This window comes from Engraulis encrasicolus, chromosome 16 (genome assembly GCF_034702125.1).
Source record: "Engraulis encrasicolus isolate BLACKSEA-1 chromosome 16, IST_EnEncr_1.0, whole genome shotgun sequence".
Taxonomy (NCBI): domain Eukaryota; kingdom Metazoa; phylum Chordata; class Actinopteri; order Clupeiformes; family Engraulidae; genus Engraulis; species Engraulis encrasicolus.
In genome coordinates this window covers 33,711,301-33,732,943 of record NC_085872.1, presented here as the reverse complement: position 1 = coordinate 33,732,943, position 21,643 = coordinate 33,711,301, and the positions used below count along the sequence as shown (strand labels likewise).

The 21,643-nt window shown below is 43.6% G+C and overlaps 1 protein-coding gene across 1 annotated transcript; it reads left to right on the top strand.

Moving 5' to 3' along the window:
• The first annotated feature begins 2,140 nt into the window (after positions 1 to 2,140).
• Positions 2,141 to 21,537, top strand: tspan5b (tetraspanin 5b). The gene is made up of 9 exons (XM_063219423.1): positions 2,141 to 2,560; positions 11,534 to 11,584; positions 13,367 to 13,513; positions 14,813 to 14,983; positions 15,810 to 15,935; positions 16,447 to 16,494; positions 17,756 to 17,872; positions 18,262 to 18,323; positions 18,445 to 21,537. The coding sequence occupies exons 1-9, from the start codon at positions 2,474 to 2,476 to the stop codon at positions 18,455 to 18,457; spliced, it is 822 nt and encodes a 273-aa protein (XP_063075493.1). The 5' UTR covers positions 2,141 to 2,473; the 3' UTR covers positions 18,458 to 21,537.
• Positions 21,538 to 21,643: the final 106 nt, after the last annotated feature.

Here is a 21,643-nt window from a genome sequence, read left to right as displayed (position 1 = left end):
TGTCACACATCAAAGCCACCCTACCCCCCACCCTAGACCCCTACCAGTTCGCATACCGAGCCAAGCGATCCACGGAGGATGCAATTTGCTCTGCCCTCCATCCAGCCCTCACCCACTTGGACAATAAAGACTCATATGTGAGAATGCTGTTCATTGACTTCAGTTCAGCATTCAACACCATAATACCACAACAACTCATCAGAAAACTGGACAAACTAGGTTTCAGCACCTCCCTCTGCAACTGGCTGCTGGACTTCCTGATGCAAAGACCACAAGCAGTACGGGTAGGGAACAACACCTCAAGCACCCTGACCCTGAGCACGGGGGCTCCGCAAGGTTGTGTTCTCAGCCCCCTGCTGTTCACGCTGCTGACACACGACTGCACAACGACCCACAGCACTAACCATCTAGTGAAGTTTGCGGATGATACAACACTGGTGGGCCTCATCACCAAGGGCGATGAGACTCACTACAGAGAAGAAGTAGACCTGCTGGCCAGATGGTGCAAAGACAACAACCTCCTGCTGAATGTCAACAAGACCAAGGAGATTGTTGTCAACTTCCAAAGGGTCCAAAAACAACTGCCACCACTGACCATCGACGGCGATGCTGTGGAGAGAGTGAGCAGCACCAAGTTCCTCGGAGTGCACATCAGCGACGACCTCTCTTGGACCACCAACACTACATCACTGGCGAAGAAGGCCCATCAGCGTCTCTACTTCCTGCGCAAACTAAAGAAGGCAAGTGCTACACCCTCCATCATGACAACATTCTACAGAGGAACCATAGAGAGCGTCGTGTCCAACTGCATCACAGTGTGGGGAGGAAGCTGCACGGAGAAAAACAGGAAGACACTCCAGCGTGTTGTGAACACAGCGAAGAAGATCATTGGAGTACCACTCCCCTCCCTGCAGGACATTTACACCACACGCCTCACCCGGAAAGCACTGATGATCATCAAAGACACAAGCCACCCTGCACACAAACTGTTCAGCCTCCTGCCCTCTGGAAAGAGGTACAGCCGCCTCCGTTCCCGTACCACCAGGCTGGCGAGCAGCACAATGCACCAAGCGATCAAGATGCTGAACACTCAACCCACTCTCCCTCCACTGTCAGCCTCTAGCCAGCAAGGCCACTGACAACCCCCCGCCCCCCATCCCCCACCACCATATCTGCGACTGAACATTCCACCTGCACTACTATACTTGTGACTGAACTTTCAACCTGCACTAACTCAAAACATGCACACACACACACACACACACACACACACACACACACACACACACACACACACACACACACACACACACACACACACACACACACACACAAGCACACTGCACTTTCTGCACTAAACCCAAACATAAACACACTGACACACACTGACACACACACACACACACAGACACACGAACACACACACAGACGCACACCGCACCTTCTACCTGCACTAAACACATACACACACACACACACACACACACACACACACACACACACACACACACACACACACTGCTGCTGGTGTACTTGACAAACCTTTTTAATATTTATTTTTCTTCAAAATGCTACTATTACCATGTCAGAACGCTATAAAGGACTTTTTTAGGAAAAGCACAAAAGCACAACAATACCTCTTAATGTATGTCCTCTACAAGTCTTCTGTTGTCCAGTCTTGCACTTTAAATGTCTGTATGAGCACTGTCTATGTCCATACTGTCTTAAGTCCATGTATAAGTAGGCTACTGTCTATGTCTATACTGTCTATGTCCTTACCTAGATTAGTCTATGTCTGTATGGGAAAGCAAGAAATGTAATTTCAAATTCTTTGTATGACCAGTGCATGTAAAGAAATTGACAATAAAAAAAACCTACTTGATATATATATATATATATATATATATATATATATATATATATATATATATATATATATATATATATATATATATATATATATATAATGTAAAGCTATAATTAGGCTATTTGAGTTAGTCCATGAATTTGAATTGGCCAAAATGAATGCGTGCTCAAGTGAGCCCAATTTGCAAGCAGCAAACACACAAAATAAATAACAACAACGTGAAATTGTATCTCACAGAGACGTGCGTAGCCGTGATGGTTTGGCCCTCATCGCTCTAGCCAGAAGGGATGACGACATTGGAGCCGGCGGAAGATCCCACTTTCGCAGAAGAAGATGGCGCCGTTGACCAGGAAGTACAGGGAACAACAGTACTGAAATTGCACCGTCGACACTGCTTCCCAATAATAATAGAAGCGAATTTCTGTGTAACACAACACCCCAAAGCAAGAGGGGAAATCCTGTGACAAGCTGGAGACAAGATGACTTGTTTATCGGAACGGTAGCACAGCCCATCGGGAGACTGGAAAGGGGTCTAGACCATTTTACTCAAAGAGCAATTAACGGTTTTTATTCTCGTCTCCAGCGTTTAGGGATAGCCTACTAATCATGTCAGGCAACAGACATCTAGTAAACGTTCACGAAGTGAGTTGTTGTATAAAATACTTCATATTTGGATTCAACATAATATTTTGGGTAAGGACGCTTCATTTTACGACATGACATATGTGTGTGACAGTGGTGGGGATGTTATGACCACCATGTTAAGCTTTTATCGAAATGAGAAACGCCAACGCTCTGTTTTGGAAATCCATGTTTATTTCTTCTTATCGTGCTATTTGTTTTCATTATATTTAAGCAATAATTTCAGAACGGCCCGTGCGTATGTTAGTAGAATTATGCCATTATGGTTGCGCATGAATAAACAGCTGCCCGTCTGTACTACAAGGCTTATGCCTTTGTTAGGATTGTAGTCGTGGGCGTGCTGCTATTCCGTCTGCTACACTTGTCACATAACGGAGGAATGTGGCTCTGTTATGACTGAAGTGAGAACCCTAGCCTGTTGAACAGTCTACTTCGATTTACAGTATTTGCGCTCTTCTTTTTTGCGACGCTCTGCGCAGGTTAACATTTTTTCCCCAATGAGAAGCCGACGCTGCGCGCAGAACACTCCATTAAATGCACGGGCAATGCCAGTCTGCTCCAACCTGTTGGAGTGTGTGCTGAGTATTTTGGTCACTTTAGGTTTAGGTGTGCTTGCAATTCTAATATCAAAGCGGACGTTTGCATGCCCATGCTTCAAATACCACCAGGTTGCCTGATGATAATAATAGCCTACAATAATTGAATTGGTCTCATTCACAAATATGCAAGTGTGTGTTTAGCAGAGAAACATTTCTAATATAGGGGTGAATTCAGGTAAATTGGACCACTTTGGCTCATTCGCTTACATGCAAAAAAAGTGGCCCAATTTACCTGCATTCACCATATATATATAGACATTTTATATTTTAAAAGGAGAGCCACAGCAGAAAATCCTTCATTACAACCTATTTGGCCAAGGCTCTGTTAAGAGCTTCCCAATACTGATGCCCTTTTGAAGCAGAGCACCCGGGGCCGGGCATATCTCTAATTCTAGATCTGAACTATGTACCGTTAGTCATTGGTGATCTTCAGCCCTTTCATTTCTACTTTAGCCCATTTATTTTGACTGAGCAACAAAGAATGCAGAGCATTCAAAGCACATGGACCCATCAGTTCAGTTAACTCATTAAAAACAAAAAGACGTTTTGACATCAGTATGAGTTAGGACTAGGAATTTTTGCCAAAAACCAAAATATTTCTTGTCATAACCATGACATGGATATTTGTGGGTTTTTTGGAGATCAATTTAGATTGTGTTATGTCAAGGACGGTTTCAGAATGGCTGTCTGAGAGTTGTCAGCGTGTTCTGGGCCAGCTGTAAGAGCAAGAGCCTTGCTCTGTTATCCTTAGAGAACAGAAGAAAACATTTGTCCTGTGGTGTAAGTACAATTGCAGTTATGCAATCGGAATTACATTATTGGGTGCGAGGACTATTCTTCCTCACACCCGGGCAGCAAAATATGTAGGGGTAATCCCAGTTATTGGACGTGAGGAATATTCTTCCTCACGCAAGGGCACCAAAATATGTAGGTAAACTAACATTTATGGCTACGGGGACTATTCTTCCTCACACACGGGCACCAAAAGATGTAGGGTCAACTACAGTTAATGGGTACGACGTTAAATGTAAAGGAAGTACAGTAAATGTAATTATAATTACATTAATAAGTATACAGTTCTTATACAGTTCCAAATATGTAATGTGTTATTACTATATGTGAGGAATAGGAGTATAAGAAATGATGCATGAAGAGTGTGTTAAACTCTTCACGCTGGGTATCAATAATGTGTAGGTGTGTACTTATGGAATCGTCAATTGTCTAATTAATGATTGCATAAAACACGGTTCATGACCGTCTCATAAAATCATGACCATTATTGACTAATAATCTGAAGGTTTTGTGTGAATTCTTTTCTGGTTGACTTCGTAGAAATTGTTCAAATAAGACAAACACAGTTCACCACAATGTACATTTATTGTAAAAGCATCATCCGGTCATAACACTGATACAGCCAATGTGACTTGCAGGGCATAAGAACTTAGGTAAAATATACAATATATACACGGGGTATGAGAGGATGCGCTCAGTGTGTGTGTGTGTGTGGGTACGCTATGCGAGAGAGAGAGAGAGAGAGAGAGAGAGAGAGAGAGAGAGAGAGAGAGAGAGAGAGAGAGAGAGAGAGAGAGAGAGAGGATAGGAGGAGGCGTGCGCTCGGTGAGCGCCGCGCACCTCTGTCACCGCGTGTGCGGAGCGGTGGGAGGAGAGAGAGAGTGAGAGATGTATGTTCTATGAACTATGGATTCTGCGCAGCGCTGCGCGCAGGACCGAAATATGAGACATGAGGAGGGGCGTTAAGCTTTCGGCTGATGAAGCGGGAACTTATCTTCAAGATAGAATTCAAGCTAGTCAGAGAATACTGTCCTTTGTCTTAAGGCTTTACAGTATGTGTGGGGGGAGGGAAAAGGGAGCGTTTGGCGCTCTTTTCCGACAATAGCTTACGTCCTCGACTCAGTGACTCAATGGTTTTAAAACACTGGTACGTGTATCTCTGTGAGTGGGTAATTTACATGTGGGTGCAAGTATGGCCTATGGCAATATTGCAACTAATGTAAACTAAGAATAGCGTGTGGCTATCTGTGGTGATGAGAGGGGAGAAAGAGAGAAAGAAAAGAAAGAACAGATAGAACAAAATAACCCAAAATAAAATATATCACACTCTACAAGTGTGGATATTTAAACACAACTCCTCAAAGCTATGTAACAGTTCTAACTGAATATCTTTGCCCAAACTCAGTGCTTACTCGTTATCCTTGGTAGGGAGAGAGAGAGAGATCCTTTGATCTCTCCGGTGAGGTGGTTCCTTTGTTCTCGAGACGCACACGTGTGTATGGGTCCGAGTGTTATCACGCGGTTCCGGCGCGAGGGTGCAGTATGTCCACAAAGTCTTGCTTCGTTGAACGGGAAAAGGAAAAGGGTATTTCGTTGTGTAGTCCGATTGTCTTTGCGGTGCCGTCCTGCGAAGGTTCAGTGGGAAAGGGGTGCACGCAGGTCCGCTCCACGCGTAGTAACTGTACCGGCTGTCCACTCTCTTGGGGAACAGACAATCAGGCTCAGCCGAGTCTCCGTGGACTCTAGGCGAGGTTCTTGATTTCGGCACCAGAAAAAAAAAGATTAACAATTGTCCGTACAAAAGTTATCCTGCACGCGTGGGTTCCTCGTGGGTCCTGACTCACTGCTCTCCTAGCAGTGTCCGCAAAAGTCAAATGCAATACAAACGAAAACCGGTTGAAGGAAGAAATATATATCGACTGTAGTGTTAACCTGGCCAAGATAACTTACAGTTTCAATAATTTCTAAAATAGACGTCCCTCTTAGGAGACGTGTCTCGACACGTCTCACATCTTGATGGAGGAAGTGGGCTTCGGGCCTAGGGCGTCGGCCTTAGGGGAATAGAGCGATAGCATACCTTGACCAGGGGTTTTATACATACGGGGCGGGGCTGAGCCACGTAATCCGAACCAGGTACAGTATAGAGAGAAAATGGTGGCTGTATTTTACAAAATGGTGGCCATTCGTAAAATAAGTGGAAATGAATTAAACTTTAGGGGTAATAACGCCTACAGTCCCCCTTTTGTCTATCGAAGGGAGATTGCAGTGTCTCTTTGATAGGCACATGGCACTTTACTCCTGTTTAAGTTCATTTGTCCAAAAGTGGTAATCCAATGTTTGTCCATATGGTAATTCCACTGTGCGCTGGAGCGCGCTATGTCCATGATGCTGTGAGGTCCAAGGACGGTTCCTGTGGAGTGTCCTTTGGAAAAGTTCATGTGATGGGCATATGAATAGTCCATGCAGTAGCACTCTGGGCTGAGAATGGGCATCGCACTTTGGGCAATAGATTTTATCTGTCTAGAATCTAAATTCAAACAAACAAAATCATGAAAAATAATAAAAGAGAAGAGAGAAGAAAGTGAAGAAAAGGCATGGTGAGGGGGAATGGTGGAACCATGTGTCAGCTAGCCTAATCTTCGTGGACACTAAGGATGGCGGAGCTTTTGACGTCTGCAGCTGTCAATCACATAGCCACGTGGTCAGTGTCAGTTGTGTTGTTGTTGTGAAGCATGCCGTGGCATGAGGCGTGTATGTGGATACACTGTGGAGTGAGGTTGGAGAGATGGAGAGCTCCATCTTACCAGTGTGTGAATAACAAACAAATGTAACATTGCCAAAACTACAACTAGATATATTAATGTGAGTGCATTTTACTAATGGTACTTTCGTGCTGGTTTACCATAACGCTGCTGTTAGTCAGGTTGGCGCTGCGCTTTCCTTCGGGCCCTGAAGGGTATGCTTGCCTATGCACTGTCTAAAGCATGCGTGCGTAAAATGGGATCGCATATAATAATCTTGCATAGTGTGATGGAATGTACAGTGTTGGTTAGTAGGTTAACTGTGACTAAGACTTATGATGCATATTTATGGCTTTGGCGAAGTATGCAAATTTAGTCTGTGAGACTGATGTCTGTTAGTCTGTCCCGCTATGGGACGGGGATGAGTCGTGCTGGACCCAACTCTGTCGCCGCTGGCGACGGTGACGCGGAGTGTGTGAATCTAGCTCGCTGGAGCTTTGATCAGATCCATCTGACGAGTCGTGCTCACTCGCATCGCGCCATGACTGTGCAGAACGGGAGTCGGACTCATGGGAGCCGTGGTTAGTCCACTGGTCCGGATTATGAACAGGTTGGCGGTTGCGCCTTCTGTTTCGTTTACGCCTACGCGTGTTGTGCGTAATGTGGCTGTAATGCTGATGAGGGAGCTGTCCCCCTCTCGCTATAATGTTCTGCTGGTGGTGCCATTCGTTTTGCTGTGGGTTAGTCGAGTGTTGCATAGGGCCATCTCTGTCTGGCCCCCCTTTATGGGCCGCTTCGAAGCTCGTCAGCCGGGGCTGTGCCGTGGGCTGATGGCATGGGTTGAGAGCGCATGGCTGAGACCTGTCTGCAGGCGTAGCGGCTTCCCAAATCAGTTGAGCTAGTCGGCGCATTTCAAGCATCGTGTGACGTTTGCGTCTACACGCGACTTTAACCTCTGTACGAATGCTACCATGGAGATTGTGTAAGAAGAGTGATTGAAAGTGCGCATCTTCTTCTAAGCCTGGTGTTGCCCTACCCTCAAAGTAGGCTGTGTGTAACCGACTGAAATATGCGCGAGGGGGTTCAGACCTCTGATGTCTGACCCTCAAAGCATTGAGCACCGCAGACGGGTAGTCTCGAGGGCGCTCGTACTCTCCTATCATCCATGCGCGTAATTTGGGATAGCTATCAGCTATGTCTGGGGAAAGTGAATCCAAATCCTTGCGCACTCTGGGGCCGGATGTTTTCCAAATTAGTTTAACTTTCTCGTAGGACGTTGCGTCTGCTATGTCTTGGAAACACCGTTCTATTTCTCTGAAATAGTCACTCACGTGTCTGTTTGAACCGTAAGGGTCAAACTTCTCAACATCTTGTGCCAGTATATCAAGAACACGGAGTCTAGTTACGCGGGTCGTCTCTGCGTTACGCGTGTGAGACCCATCGGAGCAGTCTGTCTCTGAGCTGCTGTGACAATCGCGTGTGCGGGGTCTTCCCCGGGCTGCGACTGGCTGTGGGGTGACTATGGGGACAATCTCGTTTCTGTCTACCTCATACACTGGACTCTTTTCCTGGGTGGCCTTCTCGCTGGCTTGCGTGGAATGGTCTAAGTGTGTCACCTGTATTGTCTCGGGATTCTCACGAGACGGGAGGAGGGGCTGCTGTTCTACAACATTCTTACTACCTATGATGGCTGCCTCCAACATGCTCATGCGATTAGAAAAGCTTTCTTGCGTGTGCTTCAGCTCATTTCTAATCTCATTGGCTTCTCTAGCTACCTTCTCACGGTCAGCTATGACGTCATGCACTTCAGTGCGTAGCTGGTTGATTTGCAATCTCAGCTCGTGGGATTGGAGCAAAATTAACATGCCTATTGCTTCTTGGCTATCGGCAGTTGATTTTGGGGCATTGATTTGCAATAGTGTTTTCTGAATTTCTAGCGTGCATTGTTCCTGACTGAGATTTTGAACCTTCAGTCTACTATGCAACGAGACCTGGGTAAGGTCTGCAATGAGATCAGAAAGCTGCGGGTTTTGACCGCTTTCTAGACAGTTAGAGGGTGCCATTTTGTTGGCAACAAAATGAATAACTAATTATGCTGGTAATTAATCTGTTAATTAACTTAAATTCAATTCAAAATAATTAAACTGTTAATTACAGTAATAATTAATTAATTCGGGGTTTACTAACTAACCGTTGCTGGGGTGTTAGTATGTTCTCACACTGTCTATACGCATCTGAATGTATATCTTAGCAGTTGTCTAATGCAAACAGTATTTCATCATATTTGTACAAGTTCTAGAAGTCATTAAACCAGTCCTCGGGCGGCGCACCAAAATATGTAAGTACAATTGCAGTTATGCAATCGGAATTACATTATTGGGTGCGAGGACTATTCTTCCTCACACCCGGGCAACAAAATATGTAAGTACAATTGCAGTTATGCAATCGGAATTACATTATTGGGTGCGAGGACTATTCTTCCTCACACCCGGGCAGCAAAATATGTAAGTACAATTGCAGTTATGCAATCGGAATTACATTATTGGGTGCGAGGACTATTCTTCCTCATGCAGGGGCACCAAAATATGTAAGTACAATTGCAGTTATGCAATCGGAATTACATTATTGGGTGCGAGGACTATTCTTCCTCACACCCGGGCAGCAAAATATGTAGGGGTAATCCCAGTTATTGGACGTGAGGAATATTCTTCCTCACGCAAGGGCACCAAAATATGTAGGTAAACTAACATTTATGGCTACGGGGACTATTCTTCCTCACACACGGGCACCAAAAGATGTAGGGTCAACTACAGTTAATGGGTACGACGTTAAATGTAAAGGAAGTACAGTAAATGTAATTATAATTACATTAATAAGTATACAATTCTTATACAGTTCCAAATATGTAATGTGTTATTACTATATGTGAGGAATAGGAGTATAAGAAATGATGCATGAAGAGTGTGTTAAACTCTTCACGCTGGGTATCAATAATGTGTAGGTGTGTACTTATGGAATCGTCAATTGTCTAATTAATGATTGCATAAAACACGGTTCATGACCGTCTCATAAAATCATGACCATTATTGACTAATAATCTGAAGGTTTTGTGTGAATTCTTTTCTGGTTGACTTCGTAGAAATTGTTCAAATAAGACAAACACAGTTCACCACAATGTACATTTATTGTAAAAGCATCATCCGGTCATAACACTGATACAGCCAATGTGACTTGCAGGGCATAAGAACTTAGGTAAAATATACAATATATACACGGGGTATGAGAGGATGCGCTCAGTGTGTGTGTGTGTGTGGGTACGCTATGCGAGAGAGAGAGAGAGAGAGAGAGAGAGAGAGAGAGAGAGGATAGGAGGAGGCGTGCGCTCGGTGAGCGCCGCGCACCTCTGTCACCGCGTGTGCGGAGCGGTGGGAGGAGAGAGAGAGTGAGAGATGTATGTTCTATGAACTATGGATTCTGCGCAGCGCTGCGCGCAGGACCGAAATATGAGACATGAGGAGGGGCGTTAAGCTTTCGGCTGATGAAGCGGGAACTTATCTTCAAGATAGAATTCAAGCTAGTCAGAGAATACTGTCCTTTGTCTTAAGGCTTTACAGTATGTGTGGGGGGAGGGGAAAAGGAGCGCTTGGCGCTCTTTTCCGACAATAGCTTACGTCCTCGACTCAGTGACTCAATGGTTTAAAACACTGGTACGTGTATCTCTGTGAGTGGGTAATTTACATGTGGGTGCAAGTATGGCCTATGGCAATATTGCAACTAATGTAAACTAAGAATAGCGTGTGGCTATCTGTGGTGATGAGAGGGGAGAAAGAGAGAAAGAAAAGAAAGAACAGATAGAACAAAATAACCCAAAATAAAATATATCACACTCTACAAGTGTGGATATTTAAACACAACTCCTCAAAGCTATGTAACAGTTCTAACTGAATATCTTTGCCCAAACTCAGTGCTTACTCGTTATCCTTGGTAGGGAGAGAGAGAGAGATCCTTTGATCTCTCCGGTGAGGTGGTTCCTTTGTTCTCGAGACGCACACGTGTGTATGGGTCCGAGTGTTATCACGCGGTTCCGGCGCGAGGGTGCAGTATGTCCACAAAGTCTTGCTTCGTTGAACGGGAAAAGGAAAAGGGTATTTCGTTGTGTAGTCCGATTGTCTTTGCGGTGCCGTCCTGCGAAGGTTCAGTGGGAAAGGGGTGCACGCAGGTCCGCTCCACGCGTAGTAACTGTACCGGCTGTCCACTCTCTTGGGGAACAGACAATCAGGCTCAGCCGAGTCTCCGTGGACTCTAGGCGAGGTTCTTGATTTCGGCACCAGAAAAAAAAAGATTAACAATTGTCCGTACAAAAGTTATCCTGCACGCGTGGGTTCCTCGTGGGTCCTGACTCACTGCTCTCCTAGCAGTGTCCGCAAAAGTCAAATGCAATACAAACGAAAACCGGTTGAAGGAAGAAATATATATCGACTGTAGTGTTAACCTGGCCAAGATAACTTACAGTTTCAATAATTTCTAAAATAGACGTCCCTCTTAGGAGACGTGTCTCGACACGTCTCACATCTTGATGGAGGAAGTGGGCTTCGGGCCTAGGGCGTCGGCCTTAGGGGAATAGAGCGATAGCATACCTTGACCAGGGGTTTTATACATACGGGGCGGGGCTGAGCCACGTAATCCGAACCAGGTACAGTATAGAGAGAAAATGGTGGCTGTATTTTACAAAATGGTGGCCATTCGTAAAATAAGTGGAAATGAATTAAACTTTAGGGGTAATAACGCCTACAGTGGGAAGGGTTCCCAGACAGGCCAGGGAAAGCTAACAGTGATGTGTATAATGTTGTTGGCGACATAATGTATCTAACGTTCAGCATTTGCTTCTCCAGCTCCTTGGAGTGGCCTTCCTTGGCATAGGGCTCTGGGCCTGGAATGAGAAGGTGAGTGATGCGAGGAAAGCACATTCGTTGTTTTCAGCAGATCTGGAGGACTGAGGACAGCAGGCCATGCAGTAATTACAAATGAGCCCAAGTACAAGTCGTTCCATTCCTGTGCAATCATACTGTAGACAACTTCTGAACATAACGACCACAAGAAAAGTACAGTACAGTACAGTGTTAAAAGGTCCACACTGCCACAAGTCTCCTTTTGCCATTATAACACTATTATGAAGTTGTTAATGAAGTTGCGTGTGTATGATAAATAGACATGACATAATAATGCACACATGGCACATCTCTCTAAATGCACTTTACCTGATCATGCTGGCATATAATGTATGCAGGGCTCTAAATTAACACCAGCCAACTAGCTAAATGCTGGTGAAAGCTCAGTTCGACTGGTAGAAAAGACCATCTTACTATCTACTTTGTCCCATTAGTCAGTGTGTTTGGCTAGTAAAATTAACATCTACTGGCAATTTTGGCTGGTGATGAAAAATGTTAATTTAGATCCCTGAATGTATGATGTATTATATTGGCATATAATCATGTCTGCTGCCTCCCATTGCATGGCCTAAGTACAACACAGATTCACTCCACATGAAAGCAGGATATTGACGCTGGAGGGGGGACTGGATACTGGATGCTTGGCCTTAATCTTCTGACATCTGTGCCTCCCACCCCCCTCCTATTGCGAACAAGCATTCATTTTTCCTCTTTGTCCGAGACTGGCCAAATGATGGAATTTGGAGCACTACTTGTAGTTATGAGAACTGGTGGGGTAGATAATTCTACATTTGATAGTCTGTGGGTAAAGTTCCTACTTACCCTGCAAGGGTAATATGGAGCAGTGAGCAGTCCTAGAGCACACTAAACAAGTCATACTGTGATTGTTAAGTCTGAAAACTCTACATGCCATTCAAAATGTCATCTATGATATGTGAGAAAGGGAGTTTATTTGTTTGTTTGTCCAGTTAGGTCAGTGCTGTAACTTGTAACCATAGATATAGACATCTGGCTAGGATTAAGGAAGTAGGCCTAGTTCAGCGTTTCTCAGCCATTTTTGAACAAACGCCTCCCCTGACCTCATCATAAACCTTCCAACGTCCCCTTGACATCATCATAAGCCTGCCAACGCCCCCTTAGTTCTAAAAAAATAAAATAGACTAATGCACCTCAATTGTAACTGAGCGTCCCCCCTCTCAGCTGTACCCTTCTCAATGGCCCCTAGGGCTCCCTAATGTCCCCTGAGGGTCTCTAGAGCCCCCGTTGAGCAACAATGGCCTCGTTGATGTGTTGGTGCGTATGTTTTGAAATGCAGCATTGCCCTTATTGGTGAACCCTGAACAATTTGCGCCGCTCTGCAGTCTCCAGAGCTGTTGTGTGAACGTGAGAAATGTATGTGTATGTGTATTTGAAAGAACTTTGAGTCAACTATGTAGTTGTGATATTGTGCTACGTATGTAAACTATTGCTTGCTATCATTACCGTATTATTATACATGACTACTTTTCTTTGCCTGTGCAGTAGCATGGCAGTACACTATGTTAAAGACTGATTTGTTACATGGAACGTTATTATTACATTATCATACTACGTAGCCCTGTGTTGTACTGATTAGATGCAATCCTTCTTTCTTTCTTTCTTTCTTTCTTTCTTTCTTTCTTTCTTTCTTTCTTTCTTTCTTTCTTTCTTTCTTTCTTTCTTTCTTTCTTTCTTTCTTGATTGTATGTTTCTCTTTTTTCTATTTCTGTTCCATTCTCTCTTGGTTGTTGTCTGCAGGGTGTGCTGTCCAACATTTCATCCATCACTGACCTGGGAGGTTTTGACCCAGTGTGGCTTTTCCTGGTGGTGGGAGGTGTGATGTTTATCCTGGGTTTCGCGGGCTGCATTGGAGCGCTGCGGGAGAACTCTTTCCTTCTTAAGTTTGTATGTGCTTTGACTGCAGCAATCACCCATATAACCACAGTTATCTCCACATGCACGCACCCAAGCACACACACATATAGAGCAAAGCCATATTTAATAGCATTTCTCCATCATGTTTATATTGTCTCAGATGTAGTCTTCCGAAGTTTTCAGACATTTTTGTAGTCAATTTTCAGAGCAAATGCACATGGGCACATGGGATATATTTGCACTATGCACCTCCACATGACACTTATAGGAATGATCTGTCTCTTTCTTTTTTATGTCAGAGGCATTGAATTAGAGGCGCTGATGAATGGTGATGGGTATTTCCCTCCATGTTATGTCCAGTTTACCATGACAATTTTGAATGCTTGGCCAGAGAGCGCAGGTGAAGTGATTGTCATGGGAAATCCTTGGAATTAACAGTCTCATCAGAAATGTTGTCTTTTCAGGGGTATGGGGAATAAGTGGAAGAGGAAGGCTGAGATGATTTCTCCAACTTGTTATTTAGCATTGTCAGCTCAGATGTGTTGTAGAAATCAAGATATAGCTACTCAAGCTCCATGCAGCAGATGGGGCTGAACTGATGTATTGACTTGCCGCAACTGCCCTCTTTACAGCAGTAAGGAAACAAAGAAAGTTGGCGTCTGCGCCTTAACTTAGGATCGCTTGTTGCTTGGTGCGACTGCTCACCAAAAATAGTGATACTAGGACAGTCAAAAAGATGAGGCGCACACAAGGCTTGCAGGTTCAAAAAGTGTATTGTGTCCGACAAATTAACAATAGAAGTCAACGGAAAATATGGAGACTACTGGAGACATTGATAATGGACTAGATCCGAAACGTTTGTAGCTCCAGATATTTTCCGTTGACTTCTTTTGTTAATTTGTCGGACACAATACACTTTTTGAACCTGCAAGCCTTGTGCGCGCCTCATCTTTTTGACTGTCCTAGTATCACTCTTTACAGCAGTGAAATGGGTGTCAGTGTTTTCTTGGTTTGTCCCTTGTGACTTGTCATTGTTGTCCAATATGCCTCCGCTACATTCTGTAGCTCTTGGGAGACAGACGAGTTCTGTTAAGTAGCTTGTGGAGCCGTTATTTTTCATACGTTTTTAGCTTGAAAACAATGGTCTTAAGAGTGGGTTATGGAGTTTCAAGAGCACAAACTATTAAATATTATAAAGTCAACCCTTGAAAGAAAAGCCAAAAGGTGTATTTGTGCAAGCTGCCCTGACATTTAACTGCACAGCAATGTAGTTATTATGTATATAATTAATAAAGAGATTCCTGGGATAGACTGTGTGTTGTGTTTCAGTTTTCAGTGTTCCTGGGAATCATCTTTTTCTTGGAGCTGACTGCCGGGGTGTTGGCGTTCGTCTTTAAAGACTGGATCAAGGACCAGCTTAAGTTCTTCATCAACAACAACATCCGTGCTTACCGGGATGACATCGACCTGCAGAACCTCATTGACTTCACCCAGGAATATGTAAGTTGTGGACCTGTCCTATAAAAGTGAAAAGTGAAAGCCCATTGGGAAACTCCAACTCCCATTGTCATTGTGACACAGCACTCCACAGCACACAAGTGAACACTGCACACTGCACACAACGAAATTGCATTTATGCCTCACCCGTGCAAGGGGGCAGCCCTCAGTGGCGCCCCATGGGGAGCAGTGCGGTGGGACGGTACCATGCTCAGGGTACCTCAGTCATGGAGGAGGATGGGGGAGAGCACTGGTTGATTACTCCCCCCACCAACCGGCAACCTCTGGGATGCAAGTCTGACGCCCTAACCGCTCACCCATGACTGCCTATAGGCCACCTGGCAGTCAAAATGACTAGACATTGCATGTGAGCAGTAAATAAAGTACATTGGTAAATTGTTTGTGTGTGTGTGTGTGTGTGTGTGTGTGTGTGTGTGTGTGTGTGTGTGTGTGTGTGTGTGTGTGTGTGTGTGTGTGTGTGTGTGTGTGTGTGTGTGTGTGTGTGTGCGCGGGTGCGGGTGGGTGTGGGTGTGTACTATGATGTGCCCCGTTATAGCTTGACTGTGCACACTCTTTGTTTGTGTGAGACAGTTTTGTAACTATTTTGGTTCCTTGCTGATGTCTCATCCAGTGTGACTGAGTTACCAGGGTGACTGAGTTACCAGGGCCCCATGTATATAGGGGGCCCGCCCCACACAGAGTCCGATGTATGTAGATCTATGGCTGATATGTGGCCATTGAAGCTGACTGTAAATAGGGCCCACAATTTGCTGCTAGGCCCCGGGTCACAACTTGTGTCTCCTGTTGTTGTCCGTGTGTGTGTCTGCAGTGGGAGTGTTGTGGAGCCTATGGGCCACGGGACTGGGACCTGAATATCTATTTCAACTGTACTGACACCAACCTGAGCCGAGAGAAGTGTGGGGTGCCCTTCTCCTGCTGCACGAAGGACCCTGCGGTATGTGTTGTGTGTACGCACGCACGCACGCACGCACGCACGCACGCACGCACGCACGCACGCACGCACGCACGCACGCACGCACGCACGCACACACACACACACACACACACACACACACACACACACACACACACACACACACACACACACACACACACACACACACATGCATGCACACTCACGCACACGTACATTATTCTCTCCACTTCTGAGTTAGTGTCGGTTAAACATTGAACCATGGTGCATTCATGGGTGAGGATTTAAAAAATATTCATCCATGATTTCACTTCTACTTGATTTCTTTTGTATGTAATTTTCATTGCCTGTATATATATATTACTGACTGTCAATTCACCTATATCAGTATGCTAAATAAGTTATGTTGTTAAATGTGTTGTATTTAGTCAATGTAAACAGCAGCAAAATTGCCCTTGTTTTAGTCATGAGTTGTCAAGGGATATGACAACCTGTGGTGTGTTTTTCTGTTTGTTTGTTTGTTTTTTCGTAGGAGGACGTGATCAACACTCAGTGTGGCTACGATATCCGAGCCAAGCCCGTAAGTGAGGCCATGCACTTTATCTTAAAGCTGGGTTGCATTTCTGTAAAGTGTAGTTGTTAGCCAGTTAGCAACTTGGGTAGTTGTCAATCGGAAAAACCATCAAAGTAGCTGATGTAGTTGACAACTATGGTTTCGAGAAATGCACCCAGGGGAGAGGCTACATGGGAAAATGTAAAGATCGACACCCTATAAAATAGAAAAGAGAAAGACTGAGTGAGTGGGGGAATAGAAATTGAGTTTATAAAAAAATTTGATTTGAAAACATTCATATAATATAATAATATGTTGTGTGTGAAAGTATTGTCCCGTTCAGTGTTCTGTTTCTTGTCTTGTTTCTGTACTGTACTGTCCTGGGGACCCCCTCGAAAATGAGATATCCTATCTCAAGGGGCTATTCCCCCTAAACAAATAAATAGAAATAAATTGAAATATAATGGCCTCACCACACATATCATTGCCATTTTAAAATGATCATTGAAAGAAAAGCATGCCACTTCAACATTGCTTGAAGTCCTGTCATCTCTTTCAAAGGACTCTTTGAGCAGAAAAAGCCACTGAAAACCTCTGGGGTGAACGGAGTACAGTATTGGGGTCAACATGCTATTTGTGAATCGGCCCATTTTTCTCTAAGAAACCTCTCTGCATTCTACAATTTCTGGGTTGAGTTATTCTCCCTGCAGCTGCCGTTATACGTATCTTCCTCTTGCTCTCATCTGTGGTGCTCTCATTGCTTCGACCCCCCCCCCCCCCCCAAAATTGCCTATTGGTCCGCCTACCATTACTCATACTGAAACAATGTGCCTCTCCCGAGTAAAAGAGCTGGAGAGAGAGGGAAAGGAAAACAGTGTGCTAGTGTGCAGTGTAAGTGAAAAAAAAGGGGGGGGGGCTTGGTGAAGGAAAATGCAAATAAATGATAAGCTGTGTCCTTTTTCAGCAATATAAAGACTCGCATTTAGGCTGTTACTGTTAAGTGTTAGAAATGGTCATCTCAGCTTCTATTTTTGGGTAACCATAACTGGCAGTCATATTATGTGAGAGAGAACAGACATGAAAAATGATATGTTAGTCGATCTCCATCTGATACATGTTAATTCACTGTATGGTGAGATTACAAAAAGAAGCATGCAAAGACTTGTCTATTTAGGCAAATGCAAAAGAACACTCTTACCAGTCTATTGGTTTGTAAATACCAGTGCCCGAAATGTTATTGATGACATCCCAATTCTGGTTGTCCCCACCCATTCCATGTTGTTTGTAGGACTTGGAGCAGAGAACGTTCATCAATACCAAAGGCTGTGTGCCTCAGTTCGAGAAGTGGCTCCAGGAGAACCTCACAGTGGTGGCGGGAATATTCATAGGCATCGCCCTACTTCAGGTGAGAGATGTGAGAGAGTGAGGAAAGTAGGATGCAGTGTTGACCACAACTAAACATCAACACAAGATAGCCTAGGCTAAGGTATTAACAGACTTTTATTGAATGTAGAATTGTTTGTAATAACCTACTATTATCGCTCGGGTTTCTCTTCATCCCGCATAAATCTTTCGCCTTGTAATAACCTACCCTTTCTATTCATAAAATATACTGCAAAATACAGTATGCCCATCAATGGCCTGCAGGTATTTGTTTTTAGCAAAGCAACTCATAGTGTGTGTTTTGATGACTCTCCATAATATGCAGATAATGCTTGTAGGCAGAATAGAAGAGCATTGGTATGCTTGAATGTCTTTCTCATCCAATCTCATAGTACTATTTTGTATCCTCAGATTTTTGGGATTTGTTTGGCGCAAAATCTCCTGAGTGACATTGAAGCTGTCAGGGAAAGTTGGTAAGGATCTTTAAAATGCATGTTAACCTCTTTAATCTGTTTTTCTATGCCATATTGCCATTGTTTTTATTCTTACCTATTGTGTTATTGCTCCTGATGCCCAATCTTTTCCTTTTGCCAGCTTGTTCACCTAACAGAGGTCACATGGGGCCGGACCCAAGGACGCGCACATACACACAGATACACACACACACACACACACACACACACACACACACACACACAAACACACACACGGACACACACATGGACACATCATCCCCTCATTTTCTATGGACTGGAACTCACCCACATGCACACTAGACACTCAGCCAGGATGAAGCTGAGTTGCATCAGGAACCTCACCAGGATACTGCACATCTGATACACATTTCAAGTACAGTATGCAGCACTTTATATCTGAATCATATACTAGATGGAAGAAAAAAACACACAGATACTTTGTAAGTTTGTTTGTTCAAGTAAGCACTGAATGACATTGCATAGTAAGTGGATAACCTATGTGATGTTAGGTTGTGGAAAGTAGAGGTGTATGACAGCTTTCAGACTTACCCTTTCTTACACAGACACAGTCTTTTTCGATAAGTTATTTTATAAACTCTAAAGCCAGGCTCAAACTACACGACTCCCGATTTTGTGTCCAATTCTGACGTTGGTTTGCGCCGCACACATTAAGGAGAATCGCAGGTGTCAATCTTATCCCTGATCGTAAACACCAGAGACAATGTCCGACGTTCTATTTTGGGTCTTACATATCAAACAATGTTTGATACCTACAATTTGTGATCGACGACCCATTGCGCCTACAAAATTCTATCTTAGAACGTTGGTCACGATGAGGAAATCTTGCCTGACAATCGCTTGCGATGGTCCTGTGGGGTAACGTGCCAATGGTCGTAAGGGGTTCAGTCGAGAATAGGGCCGATATTCGTATAGTTTGAGCCTGGCTTAAGGTAGGGTCAGAGACTACATGGAACTGTGGTCATTCTAGAATCAGTTTGGGGTAGTTGGGTGGGTAGGGTTTGCTCAAATGCACTGCATGCCTTTCTTTTACAGCTTTGTCAATTCCATGGTGGACAATCCACACACATACAGAATACAAAGCTCTTTCTCGTTGGTTTTAAAATACTATTTTGTTTTATTGCACAGTTCTTGACGTTTTCTGTCAGATGTGATGTTTTGGGACATAGCCAGCTGGCTACATGTAGTGGCTCTTTCGCAGTCAATAGGCAACTATTTTATACTACTCTTTATACCACTCATGTTGTTTAAGATCCTGAAATTTAAGAATTAGAAAACTGTTATTTATATCACAAATTATTGGTGCTTGTATTACCAGTAACAGGATATCACGTGCAACTGTGTAGAGCAAAGATTAACTGAAAGGGATGTTATACCACTCCCTGAGTATGTTAAAACATGAAACAAGTAAAACAAAAAGTAAACTCAGTTGTTTGAATTTTAGTTGACTAGTTCTAATTTAACAAAGGAGAGAGATGGGAGAGCACTGCCTTGGGTCTCAATCAAATGTTGTGCAGGTGCTCTTCAAGGGAAAATGGCATCAGAGGGTGAAAAAGACCTGCGCGAGTCAAAACGCGTCGGTGCGTGTGGAAAAAATAAAACTTTGAATAGCAGTGGTGCCTAGTTCTAATTTAACTTTGATTTACTTTTCTGGGACATCTGGTTGATATGTCCCAGAGTGTTTAATGTATTCCTATTCATCTCCTCTGAACTTGCCTCTGAGTGTCACATGATTTTGAACTCGGTATCTGCATCTAAACGGTGTAGATGGTTTGACTGGCAGTAGGATACAGGGTTTTCAGAACACAACTACACATCTGGGACATGGAAACCCAGTGAAGGATGTCTGATGCACTGAAAGAGTGTGTGAGACATTTATGTCGCTTTTCCACTGACGGTTTTCTGGTAGGCCTACAGCTTGACACAGCGCGACTCGCCCGCCACTTTTTGCATTACGATTGCGCTGTGTCGTGCCTATTTGAAAAGTAAAAAGTGGTGACTTGAGTTGCGCTGTGTCGAGCTGTAGGCCTACCAGAAAAACAGCAGTGGAAAAGCACCCTAAGTGTGACAGTTCTGTCAGTGTGGCTCCTCTTAAGTCTCAGCCAGCAAACAAGTCAAGTAAAGTTGGGAAAGCAAGCAATCACCACGAATAGACCACAACTTCCTTGTGCCATTTTAGCCATTGACTGGGCATAGTGATCTTCCAAAAATGTATTACTGTCCCCACCTTGGGCTCTCGAGTTAGTAACAGAAATATCCAGCAGATGAGGGATATTTTTGGAAATCAATATGAAGTGTAGCATCTTAACACCGTAACAAATAAAGTAGGCAATACATAGACCAGCTCTTCAGTCAATGGACTTTCCAGTTTAATACTATGGAGCAGTTTACAGTAAAGCTAAATAACAGAATGCACTAAAAGGCCTCTTGTAGAAAGGGTGCACATTTTCAAACAGCAACAGCTTTGTGGCTGTTGCTCAAAGGCACTGCATAAACAGTGCTTTAACCAACTGTTATAATTTTGTTTGTGTTGAATAATACTGGAAAAGTATGTTTTTTTACAAGTGTTTGCTGTAATATGGGTCCAAAATGTATATAGAAAGCAAAGATCAGCTTTGTGAAAACAAGTTGGTGTCATAACATCACAGAAGCAGTTTTTGTCATGCAGCCACGTGAAGAGTTAACCACAACATTTTATTTCAATCTTCTAAGTGGTTTCAGTGTGTTCACAGACTTGAGCATAAATGTCAGTTCCCAGACAGTATTGCTGAGATCCAAAAGGAGTACACAGTGTCCCTTGGTCAATCAGTGTAAGCTTTTGCTCGTTTATAAACAGTGACTTTAGTTTGCCAGGGTAGAGTCATCCCCTTTTTGACTGGTGGATTTGTGGTTGACTGTTTTGTTTTACATTTGTGTGTGTTTTGTATTTTGCCGAATTCTAAGTTAACGTAATGTGTGGCTTTGTAAGCTTTGTAAAAGAGAAATGAATTTAAAGTAAATATCTTTTGTTTGGGTTTGTAAATGTGTTCATTAATTTTATTTAGTGAGCAGATTTGACATCACTTGTCTTTTAAATAAAGTAATTCATAAAAAGTTCTGTTGGCGAGTCTGTCTTGCTGGTTCAGTATTCAAAAGTGATACCACAACACTGTTTAACAGTGATCCGTACCAGTCTGCCCTGACCTTGTTTCACTTAGGCTACCGAAATAACATTTTATTAGTTAAAGCAAAATGCAAATATTTTGCATTTTACTCTGTATTCTTTCACCAAGTTGTACATTAACTTACATTTTTTATTT